The sequence below is a fragment of the Tachypleus tridentatus genome, chromosome 13 (genome assembly GCF_004210375.1).
Source record: "Tachypleus tridentatus isolate NWPU-2018 chromosome 13, ASM421037v1, whole genome shotgun sequence".
In the NCBI taxonomy this organism is placed as follows: domain Eukaryota; kingdom Metazoa; phylum Arthropoda; class Merostomata; order Xiphosura; family Limulidae; genus Tachypleus; species Tachypleus tridentatus.
Genome location: NC_134837.1, coordinates 257,085,820 through 257,106,152, shown reverse-complemented (window position 1 = coordinate 257,106,152; position 20,333 = coordinate 257,085,820). Strand labels below are relative to the sequence as shown.

The following is a 20,333-nucleotide window of genomic DNA, read 5'->3' as shown; positions in this document are numbered from 1 at the left end:
GATTATGCAAAACAGTGTTAATCCAAGTAAAAAATTCTCTTTAAGTTTACAATCTCGTGTAAGCCTTCAAAAAATAAAAACAATTACAATTCGTGTTACTAAAATATTTTACTTTTTATAATTTAAAAATCCATAAACAATTCTATATACTGCTGTTAACTTCAAGCATGACTGAACATCACTTTGAAACAGCTACACTTCTGCCAATCATAATAAACCAAACACGTCGATAAACAATTCTATATACTGCTGTTAACTTCAAGCATGACTGAACATCACTTTGAAACAGCTACACTTCTGCCAATCATAATAAACCAAACACGTCGATAAACAATTCTATATACTGCTGTTAACTTCAAGCATGACTGAACATCACTTTGAAACAGCTACACTTCTGCCAATCATAATAAACCAAACACGTCGATAAACAATTCTATATACTGCTGTTAACTTCAAGCATGACTGAACATCACTTTGAAACAGCTACACTTCTGCCAATCATAATAAACCAAACACGTCGATAAACAATTCTATATACTGCTGTTAACTTCAAGCATGACTGAACATCACTTTGAAACAGCTACACTTCTGCCAATCATAATAAACCAAACACGTCTGAACAAAAAAGTGAGACCACTGACATGACAAGAAAACATAAGAGACCAGAACATAAGAAGAAAGATTCAAGAATGTGACGTAAATATGAGAGAACAGGACAAAATGTGAGGTAAGTATGAGAGAACAGGACAGAGAGCTAGAAACAAAATAAATAATTTTACAACAGCGTCGAAAATCACGTCTAAAGAAAGAAATAAAAAATTAGTACATTGAAGCGAAAAAGAGCCCGTAATTAATGTTAATATTAACAAACAAAATTATATATAACAATTAAATAATTAATAATTAAATAATAAAGTTGTCGAAAGAGTTACCACCATCACCCTAGCCATAAAATATTATTCAGTGTTTTTCACTATTCAGGACATGCATCGTTATAAAGACATATGGCCTGGCATGGCCAGGTTCTTAAGGCACTAGACTCGTAATCCAAGGGTCGAGGGTCACACCAAACATGCTCGCCCTTTTAGTCTTGGGGGCATTATAATGTGATTGTCAATCCCACTATTCGTTGGTAAAAGAGTAACCCAAGAGTTGGCGGTGGATGGTCTTACCTTTAGTCTTATCTTGCTAAATTAGGTACGGCTAGCGCAGAGGGCTCTCGTGTAGTTTTGCGCGAAATTCAAACTAAATATAAGGCATATGTGTCTTATCTTCAATAGAAAATGTTATATTCATTAACCGGTATTGAATTTTAATTCATGAGTGGTTAAGCTAACCCTAAAGAGATAAATTAAAAGATCGTTTATTTACTATTAAAGAATACATAAGCAACGTGTACTTTACTAAAGATAATATAGAAACTGTAACAAGTTTGACAGAAAACGATTTAACGTTATTTCTTTTGTTGTCGTTTGTTTAGCGTGAAGCACAGACCACACCACGGATACCAAAACCCGATTTTTTGCGTCGTAAGTTTGCTACCTCAACACTGAACCACCAAGAAATAAACTTATTGGTAAGCAATAATTTAATATTAGAGACAAGTTTTTAAGTCTCACAATTCCAGTTCAGAGTAAACCAACAGAGAAATTAGAAATATATATGTTTGGGTTGAGAAAATTTTTATGTAGAGAAGCGAACCACGATTCGACCTTCTTCGGTCATCGTCAGGTTTACAAAGAAAGAAAGTGATAACTGACCGATAGCTGACCACATATTTGAAGGGGGGTTGTGTAACTGAGTGCAGGAATGTAGAGTGCGTGCTTAGAGGTTTGATTATATTTATTAATATAGGTATAAAGGCGTTCCTTTATATTGGTTTATTTTGGGCTTGAGTTGTTGTATAAGTAAGGCTTCTTTAATTTTGCGTTTGTTTATGTTTGTTTCTTTATTTAGTATTTGAGTGTTTTCTATGGTTATGTTATGCTTATTTGATTTACAGCGTTTGAAAACATGTGAAGGTGATTTTTTGTGTTCTTTGAATCTGGTTTCCATTTTTCCACTTGTTTCTCCAATATAGAAGTCGTGGCAGTTATCACATTGTATTTTATAAATAATGTTGGTGTGGTGTTTGTCAGTGTAGTTTTTCCATAGGATAGACCTCAGTTTTGTGCCTGGTTTTTGAATAAATTTGGTATTAACTGGAATGTCATATTTTGTTACTAGTTTTTTGCTAAATGTTGGTTATTTTTCTGCTGATGTCGGGAACATATGGTATGCAGCAGTATATGGTTTCGTGATTTTTTAAATCGTGGGGTATATTTACTTTTGTTGGTTGATTTTGCTTTCTGTCTAGGTGTGTGCGTATAATGTTTTCTACGGTGTGTGGAGGAAACTTATTGATGTTGATGAAGTATTGTTTTATTTTGTCTAATTCATCGTTAATTTTATCTGGTGAGCATAGTTTTATGGTTGTGTTTATTTGGTTTCTTAGTATATTGAATTTTTGTTTTGTTTCATGCGCTGAGTCCCAAGGAATGCATAGTCCAAGATGGGTGATTTTTTTAGAAATAAGCTTCCATTATTATTGTTACAAAGAACACGGGTGTTTGAAAAACTGGAGTAACGGAAGCGTACTGGTTGGAGAATACGTGACGTTTTGATGTCAATCCTTCATCTAATAAAGTGTTGTTTTTTTTCCAGCACGAAATCGAATACATTTTATTGTGTTTTAATGACTGACTCATACTATGTTGTTCAGAATAATATATTAAAATGTTTATGAATTACATGTCCTCAAATCTGTTCCTATATCTCAGCCAGACAGAATATTGCATCAAGACGATTCAATGCATTCACACTGCGGTAAAAATGCTGTAAAAACTAAAGTTATCTTTGGCAGCGTCTTGACCTTGACTTTAACCCCAGTTTTATTACCCTCTCTCTGCGCTTACGTCACATCGGGTTAGGTGGACTTACGCATCAAAGAGGGCCTCTAAATTTATTAGGCCCCGATCAAAGCCACCTACACTCTGTTGTGCGAACAAGTCAATGCGTGTGTTGTTGTAAGAATATCAGCCATCCCAGACACTCTTGTAGAAGGTTTCACCACTGCTAATTTTGTCATTATCCTGCTATGGACACAAGGAAAGCGAAAAATATATATTTAATTATATCATTGCAGTAACATTTTACAGTTTAAAATCGATGTTTGTTTTAAAATTTTTAGTCTCACATTTTCTTGTTTGAGTAATGTGCTGTGATTCTATTATTAAACTTTATGAAAACTTAAGATTAACCAAAAAAGTTCTTTGCATATTTCTTTTCTTTTTATCCCCATAGAGGACTCTGTTGTTCAGCACAGTTCACTGCATGTGGAAGGTTCTTCATGATGGTATCAAGCAAAGGATAACAAATCTAACTTCTTCATGCAAATCGCTATAAAATACACTGCTTAGTGGAATGCTTTAACTTTAAATAGCCATAACTTTACAACTATTACTCTCACGTTAGACTTGGTTACGTCTTGGTACAAAGGAAAACGGCATTAACATTATCACGTTTCGAGAAACTGGAACAAACATCATTGTTGTGTAAAGATAAATAACCAGATAAAATGGAAGCACAGCTGTAAAAAGTATCATACTCCATTTTTATCACAATTACAGCTAAAAGTCAGATTGATCAACAAGATGAAACCGACAGAAAATTAATGCTCTACTAATCACGAGGTATCCGGAGGTAATTCGGTAACCCTAAACAAAATGGCGCTCGAAAAATTAATTGTACACTAACCATAAAATATTTCCTTATAAATTATAACAAGCTAAGATTTCTTAATTATTATGCTTTATAAATAAAACATAATATTGGAAGCTTCGATAATGTGATTCGTAGTAGCACTTTTAAAAGCTGATCTTGTTTAAGCTATTTCAATATATTTTACATGTGTAAATATCATCAATGTGCTTTTTATTTGTTTGTAGTTAAGCACAACGATACACAATGGACTATTTGTGCTGTGTCCACCTCGGGTATAAAAATCCAATTTTTTTATCGTTCAGCAACTGGGGAGAAACTCATAAATGTGTAATTCATACAATAGATATTTTGATAATAATATATATCGCTCACGAAACACATCGATTAAGTGCTTACGGTGCAATTTCCCAGTTTGTCTCTGATAAAGAAATTTCTACCTTTCGATAGCACTAGGTTTAGTTATAAGGTTTCACAGTTTTATTTTTACGATACGCTCAAATATTCAAAAGTGTGGCTTGTAAGATATTCATAACTAACAATTTATACAATTACAAAATAAATTATTAGTCATTTTAATTTTTAAAATATTTAACCTATGTTTTTCTCGTTATTCCCTGAAATTCACATATTTATTTTGCACGAAACAGATAGTAAATAATCATTAATGGTTCTTTAACTTGCTAAGCTGAAGGCCCAGCATGACCAAGCGTGTTAAGGCGTTCGACTCATAATCCGGGCACACCAATATGTTCGCCCTTTCAGCCGTGGGGGCGTTATAATGTGACGGTCAATCCCACTATTCGTTGGTAAAAGAGTAGCCCAAGAGTTGGCGGTGGGTGGTGATGACTAGCTGCCTTCCCTCTAGTCTTACACTGCTAAATTAGGGACGGCTAGCACAGACAGCCCTCGAGTAGCTTTGAGCGAAATTCAAAACAAACAAACAAAGTTAAGCTGAAAGAGATTGAAATAACTTGAACATCAAGATAGGTTCTGATTTTAAAACACTGAAAGGAATAACAAGCATATTTTAATAAAATAATAATTTTCCTTCTTGTTTCCGTAGAGCAGGTCACTAAATCGAAATCACCTTTTCATTTTTTCTTAATAAAATGATTCGTTTTTTTCAAAATATAATAACAGAACGAATCTAACTTAACTTTAAAATAACATTATTACCAGATTAATAGTGTTTATACAATATAGTCTTGGGATTTTCAAAAATTTATATGTAAATATATTAGCGATAAATTTGTTTGCTTGTAGTTAAGTGCAAAGCTACACAATTATCCATCTATGGTCTGCCTACCAGGGCTAGGCAACCCGGTTTCTAACGTTTGTTAGTCTGCAGACGTACCACTGCGCCACTGGAGAGAGGAGGAAGTAGCGATAGATTTTGGATCATGTGGCTGTTAATTATTTTGTTTCAGATGTCGGTGAATTAACAAAAAATGTCTATTTAGAAGGCTTAAGAAAGCTTCACGTAGCCTTGTGGTTGGCATGCTCGGACTGACACGTAATTACGACCTTTTGCTCACCCCCCCCCCCACCAACACACTTCGCCCGTTGAAGTTGTGTGTGAGCTATAAACATGTATACCAATTGAAATAAAATGCAGCTTTAGAGGACTTGACGTGGCCTAGGGGTTAACATGGCGGAAAATGAAATAAGTCGTTGTTGTTGTTTGTTGAATTAAGCACAAAGCTACACAGTGGGCTATCTGTGCTCTGCCCACCACGGGTGTCGAAACCTGGTTGTTAACATTGTAAATCCGCAGACATGCTGCTGAGCCACTGGGGGGAAAAATGAAATAAAGTGAGACATTTATCATATTTTAAACACAGCTACATAACGGAAAGTTTAGGCCTTTTCCACTTGAGACATTTTCCATTACACATTATACAATTTTTATCTTCCCCTGTAGCGAGCTCTACAGTGGCTCAGCGTATGATGCTGAAAACCAGATTTCGATACCCACGGAGGGCACAACACAGATAGCCCGTTGTGTAACTTTGTGCTTAAGAACAGACAAACAATTTGAGATCTCAACTTTCTGGATTTAAATTGGGCACAACTTCCTTTCCATAATTATATAATCCTTTCCTTGAACCTTCAGATGGAAGTTTCCGAACTATACAATGAAACCCTACATTCCGGTCTATCAGTGCTAAACTATGGAAACCCTATATTCCGGTCTATCAGTGCTAAACTATGGACAGCTCTGCGAAGAGAGGCCTTACGTGTAGCTTTGCACAGAAATTCAGAAAACAAAATAAACTTTATGGGTTTGTTTGTTTCTGAGCATCGTACAAAACTCTACCAGGGCTATTTAATCAACACCAATAACAGGTGAATTTGACCGTCATATTATAACGCCCTCATGTTTGAAGAGATGAGTGTGTCCAGCGATAGGGCTCGAACTCGTGACTCGCGTGTCCCTAACCACCAAGCTATGCTATGCCTAATGTTATTGGATATTTTAATGTAAATACAGTTCGGAACTATATAAAAATCGAGTAATAAAGACAAAATATTAATCAAAAACGTATTTATTAAATTAAATTAACAAGTAAACATTACAAAAAATAAAAATGCCCTAATAGCCTTAGACTTTCCAAAATACTAATATTATAATTCCTAAAATATTTTACTGAAGCTTGAGAGAACAAAAAACTCTACATTCTATTGTAAGCCTTTTTTTCTTTCAAAGTACAAAATGAAATGAAAGTAAGTTAGGTCTGTTTATCGCGCCATGACTGTATACGTAGCGAAAACTTGTTTGACCCAGTTTTACAAGGACAAAGTTAAGAGACTTCGATTGGCAAAACAAGAGCTGCAGCAGTTCCATGTATATATGTATTCAAACTACTTTAATAATGTAGAGTGATTATATATTTTCTAGTAAGTACATATGTACTATTTTATTATAAGCTACCCAACAGCCTCCAATAAAGAAACCATTTTGTGTGTGTGTGTGTGTGTGTGTGTGTGTGTGTGTGAAATGACATTCTTACTTTAGAAACCTGGCCCGACATGGCCAGGTGGTTAAGACACTCGACTCGTAATCCAAGGGTCGCGGCTTCGAATCCCCTCATACCAAAACATGCTCGCCCTTTCAGCCGTGTGGGTGTTATAACGTGACGGTCAATCCCACTATTCGTTGGTAAAAGAGTAGCCCAAGAGTTGGCGGTGAATAGTGATGAATAGCTAGTCGTACAATGCAAAATTAGGGACGGATAGTGCAGATAGCCCTGGTGTAGCTTCGTGCGAAATTAAAAACAAACCAAACTTTAAAAACCACTTTTACATGGAATTTCCCGTAAATTAACAAATATTTTATTATACTAAACGCTATCAAAGCCTGCTTGGTAGTATATGTCAAATTGTTTACCTAAAAGCTTTAGCAACTTGGATATTTTTCGCAATGAAGTGAGTGCTCTGAGAAAATAATATTGATTTGCTATTCGCTCCATAGAATTTTTTTTGGAAAACAATGACTTAGAAATTATGACGCCTCCAGTGGCTTGGTAGTAAATATGCTGGCTAACGACGCTAAAATTTGGTGTTCGTTGCCCGTGGTGAGCATAACGCAGATAGCCTTTAGTGTAGCTTTACATTTAACAACAACCAAACCAAACTACAAACTGTAGCAATTATTGAAGCACAGTTGACTGTGGCGACATGTCTGTTTTTCTGTGTATGTGATTTAACTTGTGCGCGTGCTATCAATGATGTGAGTTTATTTACATACAGTCAGGATATCATAAATAAACAAACAAAGCAACCAAATAATATAACCTGCACGCCTTAATCAAGTCAAAAATTCGAAGATTAAATTAGGTTAAATCTCCTCACGAGTATCAATAGGTTTAACAGTCAAGGTAGTTGGATTGCACGTGGCCCCAAATTAAAGGGGAAAAAAAAGCATACACAGCTATGAACTTATATATACGAGAGAAAACTAGTACAAATACCTCTTGAAGCAGGACCAAAGGAGGGAGAACACGTTGTAATATTCAATTTTCCTACAATATAACAGCACCAACAATATTTAAACCAAAACGTCCAATTAACGCAGCAGACATTAAACATAATATCTGTCACGTGTCCTATAACACTGACATATAATTAAAACTGTTTAGAGACCAACTGGGCTATTTACTGTGTCGTAAATAATCGAACCCTGAATTTTAGCTGTTAGTCATCTTATCAGACTTTAACACGTCATGCATCGTTGATGTCTTTTTTATTTTTATGACTGAAAATATCAAATAAATTAATTTATAAATCGCTTCATTAAACTCAAAACTATACGTAATCAAGTCTGTGTTACACACGAATTACGTTGCGATAATTCTTTCGAATTATGTTAATTGTATCTGAAAATAGCTCTGTTTACGCGAAATGTTAGAAAATTATACGTTGCTCTGTTTGACTTCATAATAAGTGTTTCGGTATTGAACGAGTGCTGATTTCCGTGATGCAGACGATATTTAAAAAAAGGAGTTTTTTTAAGGCCTAAACAAAAGCAGACATATTAAAAAACGTCGTATTTAGTACACAGAGTTATTTATTCTACGACTCCATAGTGACCTAATTGAAAGCAACTGGTTTCCAAGCTTTACATCTGTCTTGGTTACCATGGGCACTCAATCAACCGGTAGCAATATAGTTGGAGTAGATAGAAGTGACCCGCAATTAGAAGTCCTGCTCCAGTGAAATCTATGGAGATCGTTTGGAGCTGTTTGCTCAAGACTTTCAACGCAACACTTTCTATCCATATTACATACCTCGCGTGTCTTGTCATAACCTAGTTGATAAACAGGTTGGGTTCGAGAGTAAAACCAGGAAGTGTGACGCCGCGTCTTTTTTATTATTATAAATTAATTCTGGACCACTGGCATAAATAAATATTAAAATTGTGTATCCTAGGGCTGAACTGGCTAACTCAATGGTTTCATACAGCAACATTTAAAAAGTATATGGTAAGTTGGAACATTATAATAAGCAAACCACGTAAAGATGTGTTATATATCTGTGTATAATTTCTTCTGTAAACCACGTAAATATGTGTTATATATCTGTGTATAATTTCTTCTGTAAACCACGTAAAGATGTGTTATATATCTGTGTATAATTTCTTCTGTAAACCACGTAAAGATGTGTTATATATCTGTGTATAATTTGTTCTGTAAACCACGTAAAGATGTGTTGTGTTATATATCTGTGTATAATTTGTTCTGTAAACCACGTAAAGATGTGTTACATATCTGTGTATAATTTGTTCTGTAAACCACGTAAAGATGTGTTACATATCTGTGTATAATTTCTTCTTTCTGTCTAAGTTGTTCATCGCACAACTTCAAAAGAAACAGATGTTAGATACTTCACACTCCATGTACAGATGCTGACAATAATATCATAATTGGTATTTTCGACCTCAATGACCTTATGCGACCCTTGAGGTTTTGTATAATGCTGGGCTACTGATCGTAAGGAGAGCCATGTCAGCATCAGCCGTTCCGACAAAGGAAACTCCCAATAATTTTGAACTGAACACATATAACAGAAATGACTGTCGCTTTTATAATGCACCCACAGCTAAGTTTAATAGAGTGTATTCATCAGCATCACATCTCGAACCCTCGATCTGAAGTCCGACACATTAATCAGTGGGCTTCAGTCGGGTCAGTAACAATAACATCAACAGAATTCGTCATCACCAAAGTAATACTTTTAACATGTATCGATTAATATTTATTGTATAGTGGTTAAAAGTAGCCTGCGTTATCCTTCTGTTTTATATAAAGTTGGTGTTCATTATTAAATAATATATGATATAAACATTGTTATTCCACCACAACCAGTGCTGTTAAAGATGGTCATTATTACGTAAATATATGATATGTACAGTGTTGTTCCACCACAGCCAGTACTGTTAAAGATGGTCATTATTACGTAAATATATGATATGTACAGTGTTGTTCCACCACAGCCAGTACTGTTAAAGATGATCATTATTACGTAAATATATGATATAAACATTGTTGTTCCACCACAGCCAGTGCTGTTAAAGTTGGTTGTTATTACGTAAATATATGATACCAACATTGTTGTTCCACCACAACCAGCGCTGTTAAAGATGGTGTTCATTATTACGTTAACTTAGTCCAGTTATAAACATAACTGCCTTACAGGCAAGAGAAGCTTCAACTTATAAGATCCATTGAGAGAATACGTTCTGAAAGATGAACTGACTTGATTATTATGGGATTATAGTTTCAGCTCCTCAAGTTTGTTAAGATATTAAGTAAATCCATGTTTTATTTTTCCATGTTTTCTTTCACCAACACGTGTGTAAACAGATAAAAAGTTCTGCTAATTGTCTTTTAGGTGTTGTTTGCATGGAAAACATAAACATGTTTGCTTAGCCCATTAATCTATTCAATTTAGAACAGGTATATTTACATAGAAAGCACTAAAGGATTCGGGGGCACGAGTTTCAATCCCACCCATACCACCACCTCTTCCGATGAACTATTAAGCAAAGGTACCCTTAGCCTAATTAAAACTAAACTTTTTTTTTTTAAATGGATCATGACTCGAATCAAAATTCTAGGATCCGCTCCTAGAAAGAGAGGGGGTTAGAGATATCAAAAGTTATAACCTTTGTTGCCTTCCACTGTTTTATTTCGTCTATTTCAATTATTACGTCATAATGACGCATAAGCACCCGTTAATTTAACAGAGGCGAGAAGTTTAATATAAATACAGTTCACATAAATGTGTAACTAGCACCAACTTTCCTACCTGGAGTTAAGGATACTATTCCCAGGATAAGGCTGGAGGCGATGAGCCAGTGAAACGTTTGCATTACTCTTATGATACCCGTTTTACTTTCTTCGCTCTTCCTGTCGTTCAGAAACTGTAATTACCCTGTAGACATACTACACAATGATAAAACACAGTTTAACGGCACGTTTATCCATGATAGCGATGTTAACTTATGGTGACAATTTTCCGTATGTCTATCTTTGTAAATGGCGTAAGCACAAGTTGAAAAGAGTGGATCTCTCTACATTATCTCTGCACGTTTCTACAGCACTTTGGCGCTGACTAGGCCTTGGGGCCAAACCTGTTACACTCTTACCTGGGAATGAAACTTCCGCCTACTCGCCTTTCTTGTGAATGGTTATTTTATCCGAACTGGGTTTATGACATCATCTGGCCACCGCGAAGCACGTAGGTAAAGGCAAATTTACGTGATATTAAAAAAAAAAAAAACCAACAGTTGTTGAAAAGAGGGAGACAAATGGAAATAAATGCAACTCTTAATGTCCAACTCGGGGGGACCGGGGGGAGTAGTGAATGAAACAAAGTATTTTCCAACCCCTACGAAAGTATAATAATCCTCACTCGTTAACGGTTTACGAACAGTTTATTCATTTTGTCGATATTGGACTTTTATTCGCTTTCACTTATATTAACCGCATGTCACGAAACTGGTTTAATACAATTTCGTACACCGCAGTGGCATAAATCAAAGTTTTCTTTACTGAAAGACGTAGGTCGATAAACATTGCTTTAGGTAAAGTTGAAAGCGCTATCAAAGCCATGTCCGCCATACTATAAGCTCTCAAGTTTACAGTTAAGTCGTCAGAGGACCTCAGTAAAGTTTATAGTAGAAATATTACAAAGTATTCATACTCTCAAAGCTGCAAGTTTAATAACATAAGTTTTGTGGTTTTCGTTTGTTTTGTTTTTTACTTTTATAATTTCATCATTATTTCTTATAAGAACACGTGTCTAGGTTCATAAAAAAAGTTTAACAATTTAGAAACGTAAGAACTGTAAAGACATAAAATTGAGCCAACTTAGGAAATGTACCGACAGTAAAACACAAAATCAAGTAAATCTTTACTTTTCAAGATTTACAATTTTTTTTTAGGTTCGATGAAAAGCCAAGACAGAAAAATTCCTAATTTAGCAGTAAAAGTCTAGATAGAAGGTAGCTAGTCATCACCACCCACCGCCAACTCTTGTGTTACTCTTTTACCAACGAATAGTGGGATTGAGCGACACACTATAACGCTCCCACGGCTGAGAAGGCGAGCATGTTTGGTGTGACGGGGATTCGAACCCGCGACCCTTAGGTTACGAATCGAATGCTTTAACCACCTGGCCATGTCGGGCCATAAGTGTCATGTCCTAAATAATTTTCACAATCACTGATGTGTTTTGTCTAAAACGTAGTAACTATTAATCCTGAAGAACGGAAATGCTATATGAAACTTGCAATGTAAAAATTTAGGTTTCGATCCCCGCGGTGGGAATAGTACAGATATCCAATAGCTTAACAAAAATCAAACACCTAACTGTTTTGGTTTGTTTCTTGTTTAGCAGAAGGTTACACAATGAGCTGTCTATGTTGTACCCCCTCCTGATAGTAGAAATAAAGTTTCTAGTAGTGTGAGACCTCAGACTTACCGCTGAGATGGGGGAGATTTAATCGTATAAATTATTGAATTTTTTTATATGCAATCTTATACATTATCTAACTGTCTCACAACTAATCCTGATCAACTAAGACAATTCTTTTTTTTCTTTTTTACTTTTTTGTGCGTACCAAACGAAGTAAGAGAACGACAACTAATTAAAACTGAAATTATGTTTGTTTGTAGTTTAAGCACAAAACTACACGAAAAACTATCTGCACCCCGCTGTCCTTAGTTTAGAACTGATAGACTGGAAAAGATTTTTTTGATGTGTAGTCGGCAATCTTTGTTTTGGAGAATGTCTCCTGGTGGGACAAAAGTAAGTTTTTCGATTTACAATACTAAAATCAGGGGATGCGATTCCCAGTCGGTGGACACAGCAAATCGTCCAATGTGACTTTCCTGTAGGATTCGAAGAAAGGGATACATAAATATGGAAATGAAACTGTGTCCCATTCGAATCCCACAATATGAGATATCAAATTATTTGTTTGTGCTTAAGCACAAAGCAACACACTGGGCTATCTGTTTTATGTCCTCCACGGGTATCAAATCCTGGTTTCTAGCGTTGTAAGTCAGTGAACGTACTGCTGTGTCATTGGAGAGAAAAACTAGAATGAAGACAAGAACAATATATTAAACCTAAATCTTAGTTTTGAAACTATTTTGCAATATAAACTACACCGTTTCAACATTTGTAAGTGGAGAGTTACAGATGGTATGCTTGTAAGTTCCGGTATTGAAAGCGTCACTTCTTTCTTATGTTGTTAATATTATAATTTTCACATTAAACATAAGTAATAATGGTGTAATGTTACCACTACATTGGAAACTAAACTAATTTTCTGAAACCATGAATCTGTCCCAAGTTGGCAGGTAACAAGTCAATAAATATGTCAAAAAATGTTTTTCTACATTCATCAACGTAACTGTAGTTACACCGAAGATATTAACAACACTTCTAAAATTCACCCCACACACACACACCTAATGTTCTTTAGTATTACTTTAAAGAGAGTGAAATACACAATACCGAGCCACGGATTTCGACTTTTATGTTGTTTTTCTCACGTTCTGAAGGTGTGGGAAGTGAAAGTATCACGCAAACGTTTTCAACCGGAAGTAAAATAATTCTCGTGACTCACACCTCCTTTGGCTATGAGAAGAAACGGAAATAGGTCATGCACTCGCTGATTATTTATATCAGATCAGCATGTGACCTATACACAAATACTAAAAAACACAAAACGACTTCGTACACACACAACTATACATGTAAATATTAATTCCATTTTGGTATTATCGAAAGTGAATCACCTCCAAACAAACACTTATGTGGAGTTTGTTTACAAAAATTAAACACTTGGACAATATAATGACAATTGTTTCCTGTATAACTGGGCCGACTACAATACTAATAGCTATAAAGAAAACAATAAATAAGGCTCAAAACAGTAATCGTTATATTGTTGAATAATTTAAAAACATATTGTTGTTACTATTCTCTGCAACAATAATGTTTTTAAATTTTTCAACAATATAATAATCACTGTTTCAGACTGTTAAAAACGTTCAGTCACTGTTTCGTCGTGATGGCAAAAAGACTAGCGTATTTAAACGTCATAAAAGTTTTTTTGGTTTTCATAACGGATTTTCCATAATTCAGATAAGCATGTTTCGGAAATAACCTTCATTCTTTCATGTCGCGTAAGGCTTTTTTTTACAAATCTGGAAGGAATAAAAACTCTTACTTAGATGAAATTATTATTTCGTTTACCACAATGAACGTATTTTATTATTATTATGTTTGTTAAGAAATAGGTTGAAGAATATGGAAGAACATTGATGGCAAATATACATGTATCCACATTCATCCTGGTTTGCTCGTGAAACCTACGTGTTTTAGTCTCAAACTACGTGTTGTGGTCTATTTTTTACGTATTGCGCCTCGAACATTTCGTTTCAATGACCAACAGTAATCAGCCATCATGCTAATGTTCCACCTCCGCTCCATTTCCCCCCTGCTATTCGCTGACGGCACCGATAATTTTAGGGAAATAGTCCGTATATGTGTATAAGAAATGAACTTTCAAGATCACATTATAACCCAACTCCTTGGATTTATCGATCATGTTATTCAAAACATTTTCATAACTTGGGATTTTGTTGTCTCCTTAAAATGTGTCATAAACATCTTTAAAGGCAATCCACATTTCTTTTCCCATTTTCATTTTTGTCTTTCGAACTGTTCATCAAAAGTCAGTTTCCTAGTCTGAGCCCAACAAAAATCCCTTCTTTAAGTTTTGCTTCTGAAAGAGCTGGGAATTGCCCACAAAGACACATGAAATAGACACCATCTTTCTCTAAGACCTTTAGAAATTGCTTCATCATGCTAAGTTTATGTGAAACGTGTTTCGATCCTGGTATCAGGCTGACTCTGCTTGGTCATTGCCTCTTCATCCATTGATGATTTCGTGTTCTGCTGTTCCATTCACACAAAAAACATAAAACTTCGTATAACCAGATTGTTCACACAACAACATACAAAGGACTTTTAAGCCTCCATAAAGTAACCAACCATATTTTGATATTTGACCTTATTAAGAAAAAGTTCGAGATTTTCACGTGTTTCTTGCAAGTGAACTCAATAAGCAATAGTAAGGTAGAACACCTTTCAGATTTCTTTTGGAAGAATCAATGAACAATCACCATTCATATAGTTTATAGACTACAACTCCTTGCAGTATTAATTTAGCAATATTGTTGCAATAAACCAGTGGAACCTTCTTGCGAAAAGTGTGGTATAAAATCTTTCTCACGATTTTTGTACCAATAAAATGATGTCCCTGGAGAAAAAAACACCTTAGTCTGAAATCTGGGCTCCCAAATATCTTAAGAATATCCTTTAAACGGCCCAAATCTCTCACCAAGTCATTAAGTCCACCTTATATAAAAGTTGTGGTTCGTCAGACTTTTCAGGTTACAACAGTTCCTCTCATCATTTCTATTGACATCAGATTCAGAATTAGATTAAACTGGATCAAGAGTATCTGATGGAGTAGGTACAGGTACATCAGGTCCATGAGCAAGAGGTCTTATAGTTAACTGAAGCACTGGATAAGAAATTTCCTTTTTATTTCGAGTATTGTAGCCTTGCAACATGAACAAAAAACAGCAGTCATCACATAGATTTTTAAGCTTACGCTAGACTATTGGAATTCCAAAAGGCAAAACTTTTTCTTACCATTAATCCATTATCTCAACTATTCGACACAAACGGTGAAACTTTTTGCGGAGGTCAACATTTGTCTTAGTCCCCAAGTTTTATTCCAAAATACGCGTAATACGCTTTTTTGCATATTCTATAATGTTTTTAACCTTTGCTTTTTACAACAAATATACAACAAATATAGTAAAATATTTTTGGGTCATTTACACAACCTCTTGGTGCCATAACGACGAATGCATAATATTGAAAAGAAAAAAATAATGTCAAAGTGCATGTACAAAGAAATAGTATCCAGAAATGGCACGTCATGCAGCCTGTTAACTGTATATGTACTAGCGGTGTGTTTTTCGTGGGTCCTAGAACGATCGATAAAACTCTCACGTTGCGATTGATCTAGAGAAATCTATAGCCAGTGGTTGTCAACATTTTAAGCAGAGCAAAATGTGATTCGATTTCAATTAAAGTGACTCATTTATTCAAAAGTACGTGTGACGTTTTGTGGAAAACTTAAAAGTCATGAAGAAAATTGATATAATTTTCAAATTCAGTGTACAGAAGTTACAGTAGAACATGTAAACATTTCAAGACAATAACACCATCCCAGTTCTTGTTATTTCTTAATGAAGCTTAACTGTGAAACAAGAATAAGTACAGAAGAGAAAACATAAGGAATATTATTTCGAGAGTATAATAATTCAGACGAAATAGCAGTATTTTGTATCCATTTTAGAAGTACTTGTTGTCTTGATGCCGTTTAATACAACAAGCACACATAGTAAATTAGCTTATAATATTGGAAATAATTGTGGAACCGCACAGATGAAGCATATAAGAACTACAAGCATGAGTAACTGTAACTGAATCGCCACCCCATCTTTGGCAGAGCACATAATACAGGAAACACAAACAAAAGACGAATGACATCTGTAATCAACTGGTATTATGCGTTTGTTTTAAACAGAATATGACGTATTTCAGCCAAGTTGTTTGGTTACAGTTCAATATTCTCAGTTTCTATATATGTTCATTCAGTTTTCATAATATTCATATCGGAACATTTTTGCAGGTCAAGCCATAGTTCTATTGACGTCTTTTTTCTTTCTATCTAGGTATCAGTTCACCACATTTGCTGTATATTAGGGAACACTGTCATGCTGAACGGGTCTTGTTCCTGAGGAAATGACGTGATACATACAAATCTGCTTGTACATATCGGTAGTCAGGGCACCATCGGTTTTTTGTAGATCTCCAACACAATTGGCTAGAATGCATTCCGCTCTTGTATTGGTTCCCAGAATGCTTCACGATAGATTTTGAGCGTTGATTGTGATTCCATTTTCTTCTGCCATCGGCCACACTATCATCCATTGTTGCCCAATTATTTTAATTTGGGCTAATTTGTAAAGAATGCCCTCCCATATCTTTTCTCGTCTCCATTTTTTAAGTGTCACGTCCCACGTAACTTTTTAATCTGGTTATTTCACAAAATAGTGGTTTTCAATTAGTTATAGATCCAGAAATTTGTTGTGATTTTAAGTTAAGCACATAGCTACATAATGGGCTATCTGTGTTCTGCCCACAACGGGTATTGAAATCCGATTTCTACTGTTGTAAGTCCTCAGATATAACACTGTGCCACTGGGAGAGAAAGGAGTACATCCAATAAGACCAATGTGTATCTTGGTGTTCTAGAGGTAACATTCACAGCAGTACTTGCAGCTAGATCTCTACTGGATTGTTGGGTAACACGTAAGGAGCCTGCTTTGAGTTACTTAGCATCTGTTTTGAAGAAGTTAAGTTTTGTCCCCTCTACCCTTCTATTATCAACAGTATCAGTTTAACATACACACTTTTTCAGAGTTGTGATACAGCTCTTACAAAGTTTTATATCAATTTCTTCATGGAGGACCCTTTACCAGCTAGTATTTTGATTCCTACACGTTTGTCATGTGTTATCTCTGTTTTGGAAGCAGTAAATGCATGCACCACATTGCTGCTGGAAATAGTGTGGCTGCTTGTACTTTTGTAAGCATCATGACTGATTGGACAATAGCCAATAACATTGTAAACTATCAAGATGTGACTCAACTCTGAAGCAAATCGTTTTCATACAATCCTATAATATTTGTATTTTATGCCTATTTTTATTCACTGTTTTCGTAATTACTTCTGACACTGTATGCATAAGAAAGGTCGAAAGATAGGTTTTTATTTAAATTTAGCTAGGAATGTCTTTCCTAGAAATATTAATGACCGCATTCTATCGGATGCAATTTCTATTTGCAAAATGAAGGGTTTATTCCTTGTAATTCTTTATTTTTCAGTATATGTTCTGCCTTAAAATTTGGTTATTGGTTTTACGTAAAATGCAAAGCTACATAATGTACTATCTGTGCTCCGTCCACTATGGATAACGAAACCCGATTTTTAACGTTATAAGATCTCAGAGTTACTGCTGAACCTCCGCGGGAGAAACTGGCAAATATTTAATTTTCTCTTTTAAATTATAATAATGAATACTTTTTTAATATCTATAACTTTCTTCCATCCTGCGCACAACTTGTCTGCTCCGATATAAGGACTCAGATTATTATAGTTAATATTTTACTTATTTATTGTTCTCTTTCTGTAGCTTGAAAGTAATAATGTATAACAATTTTGTATAGATATTATTATACAATGTTATTTCTATATACTATTTAAAACATTATTGAAGATAATTTTCCTTATTTTTAATTCTATTTTTATATCTTCCAGAAGGTATAATTCGAATCTAGACAAACAACAGAAAGCCAGTGGGCATAGTACATGCCAAAACTTTTTTTCTGATGACATTTAGTAAACTTTAACTTGAAAACTGTTACTTCCTTCTCACGAATTAACTGTTGTTTCAAAACTTTTAAATAATTACAATAATTATCTATTCAGATAAGGGGAGATAAAGGAAACTCATAAAACACTCGCTAAGCGGAACATTTTTGATCCAGATTTGTTTCTATCCTTGACGAAAGAAAGCTTGACGAATAAAAACAAAACCTGAATATGAGTACAGGTATATTTCCCTATACATACAATGTGTGGTAATATGCAGTTCTCTGTGTGTGTTTTTCGTATAGCAAAGCCACAAAGGGCTACCTGCTCAGCCCACCGAGGGGAATCGAACCCCTGATTTTAGCGTTATAAATCCGGAGACATACCGCTGTACTAGCGGGGGGTGGCAGGCAGTTCTCTATTATGGTAATTATCTCGGACCTTCTCATATAACATAAAAAGCAAAGTGCTTTCTAGGTTGATTCTGTACACGTTAAAGGAGGGAAAACAGAACGAAAAAACATCCCTGAAGCACTTTTGTATTTCTCTATTATTTGGTAATCACCTAAAAATCTGATGAAGTTTTTTATCCCACCCCAAAAATTAAACATTTTCTGACATTTCGAACATAAATGACATTTCAAATAAAACAACACTCTAATTTATTTGGAGAACAATTCTGTAGAATAAAAAAGTACTCCATTCCAGCACCCTCGATAATACGTTACTTAAGCCTGAAATATAACCTATTTAAATAAGTTAAAAGTGAAGCCCAGTATTTATTTTTGACATTTTAAAAAATAATTCACTTTAAATTAATTTATACAACTGTTCAGCAACGCTTAAGTTTACAATTTGAGGAATTGCAAGACAATTTGCGAAAATGTTAATACTTTTGATGTATATTGGATTATATTTTTATTTTTGTTTTTCAATGTTTTATCCTGTTTGGAAAGTTGAACACTAGAGAAAACCGGTTTTGACAAACGCATACTTCAATGACCCTGCAAAATTAGATGTTTAGTAATTATGATTGTTATTTTAATCCAAGTAACAAAGTTAGCTAACAAAATTAGGCCTAGTAAACATATAATACAATTTTCTTCAAAATTTAATTGTTAATTTTTCAAACAAAGAGCAGTAAGTACATAGATTATAAATTAGTTACGAACTGAAATTGAAGGCATTTACAATTTAATAAATAAGTTTAGTTATTTATACCATTTATACAAGTTACGATAAAAATCTACATATTTTAACGACGTTATAAATCTAAACTTTCAATTTCCAATGAAATATATAAATTAAATTTAAATAGTCCCAGGAGGGGAAATTATAACCTTTTTTTCTTCTTTTCTTTTGTTTGTTTTGTAATAGTAACGGGTATGCCAACGGTAAAGTAGACCAAGTTTGGAATACTGGACACACGTAACTAGTCTAATATCTTCCACATATTAAATCATTATTAAGACAATACATCATCACGTTCTACAATTAGGGTTAGTAATATTTTATTTTAACACATACGAACACGAAACTGTGTAATATTCAACTATTTATTTTAAAGCAAGGATTTATTGGGCTATCTGCTGTGTCCAACGCAGGGAAGGTAGTCTGTAAACCTATCTCTGTCCCACAGGTGGACACTATATTGAATGATAAAGAAACGAACACAGAACTACAGTTCAAACTGTAATAACTTATAGCATTAACCTGTTTATTAATCAACGCTACAAAACATCGCCCAAACTAAGGGCGTGATGTCATTTCATAGTTGCAAACGTAAGAGTTGTAATAACAAAACTGTCTCCCCAAAAATAAGTATCGTAAGATAATAATTTATTGTACATTGTGTTACCATAAACATATCTACTATTTCAATCTCAGGGAAGTATTTATGGGTAAAATATATGACAACGTTAAAATATATATATATGTGTATATTACGTCTTTGTTTTAGGAACAGCAACTAAACTTACACATGACGACATCTAATGTACAGTATGTTCGGAAAAATGTATGACGTCATAATAAGAGAA

At 34.6% G+C, this 20,333-nt stretch overlaps 1 protein-coding gene across 1 annotated transcript in view; it reads right to left on the bottom strand.

The window, feature by feature from the left end:
• Positions 1-10,926, bottom strand: part of LOC143240585 (uncharacterized) — a 34,971-nt gene extending 24,045 nt beyond the window's left edge. Inside the window, exon 1 of the mRNA XM_076483264.1 lies at positions 10,570-10,926. Within this exon, the coding sequence (XP_076339379.1) occupies positions 10,570-10,633 (64 nt within the window). The 5' untranslated portion in view covers positions 10,634-10,926. The remainder of the gene's footprint in view (positions 1-10,569) is intronic.
• Between the last annotated feature and the right edge of the window lie 9,407 nt (positions 10,927-20,333).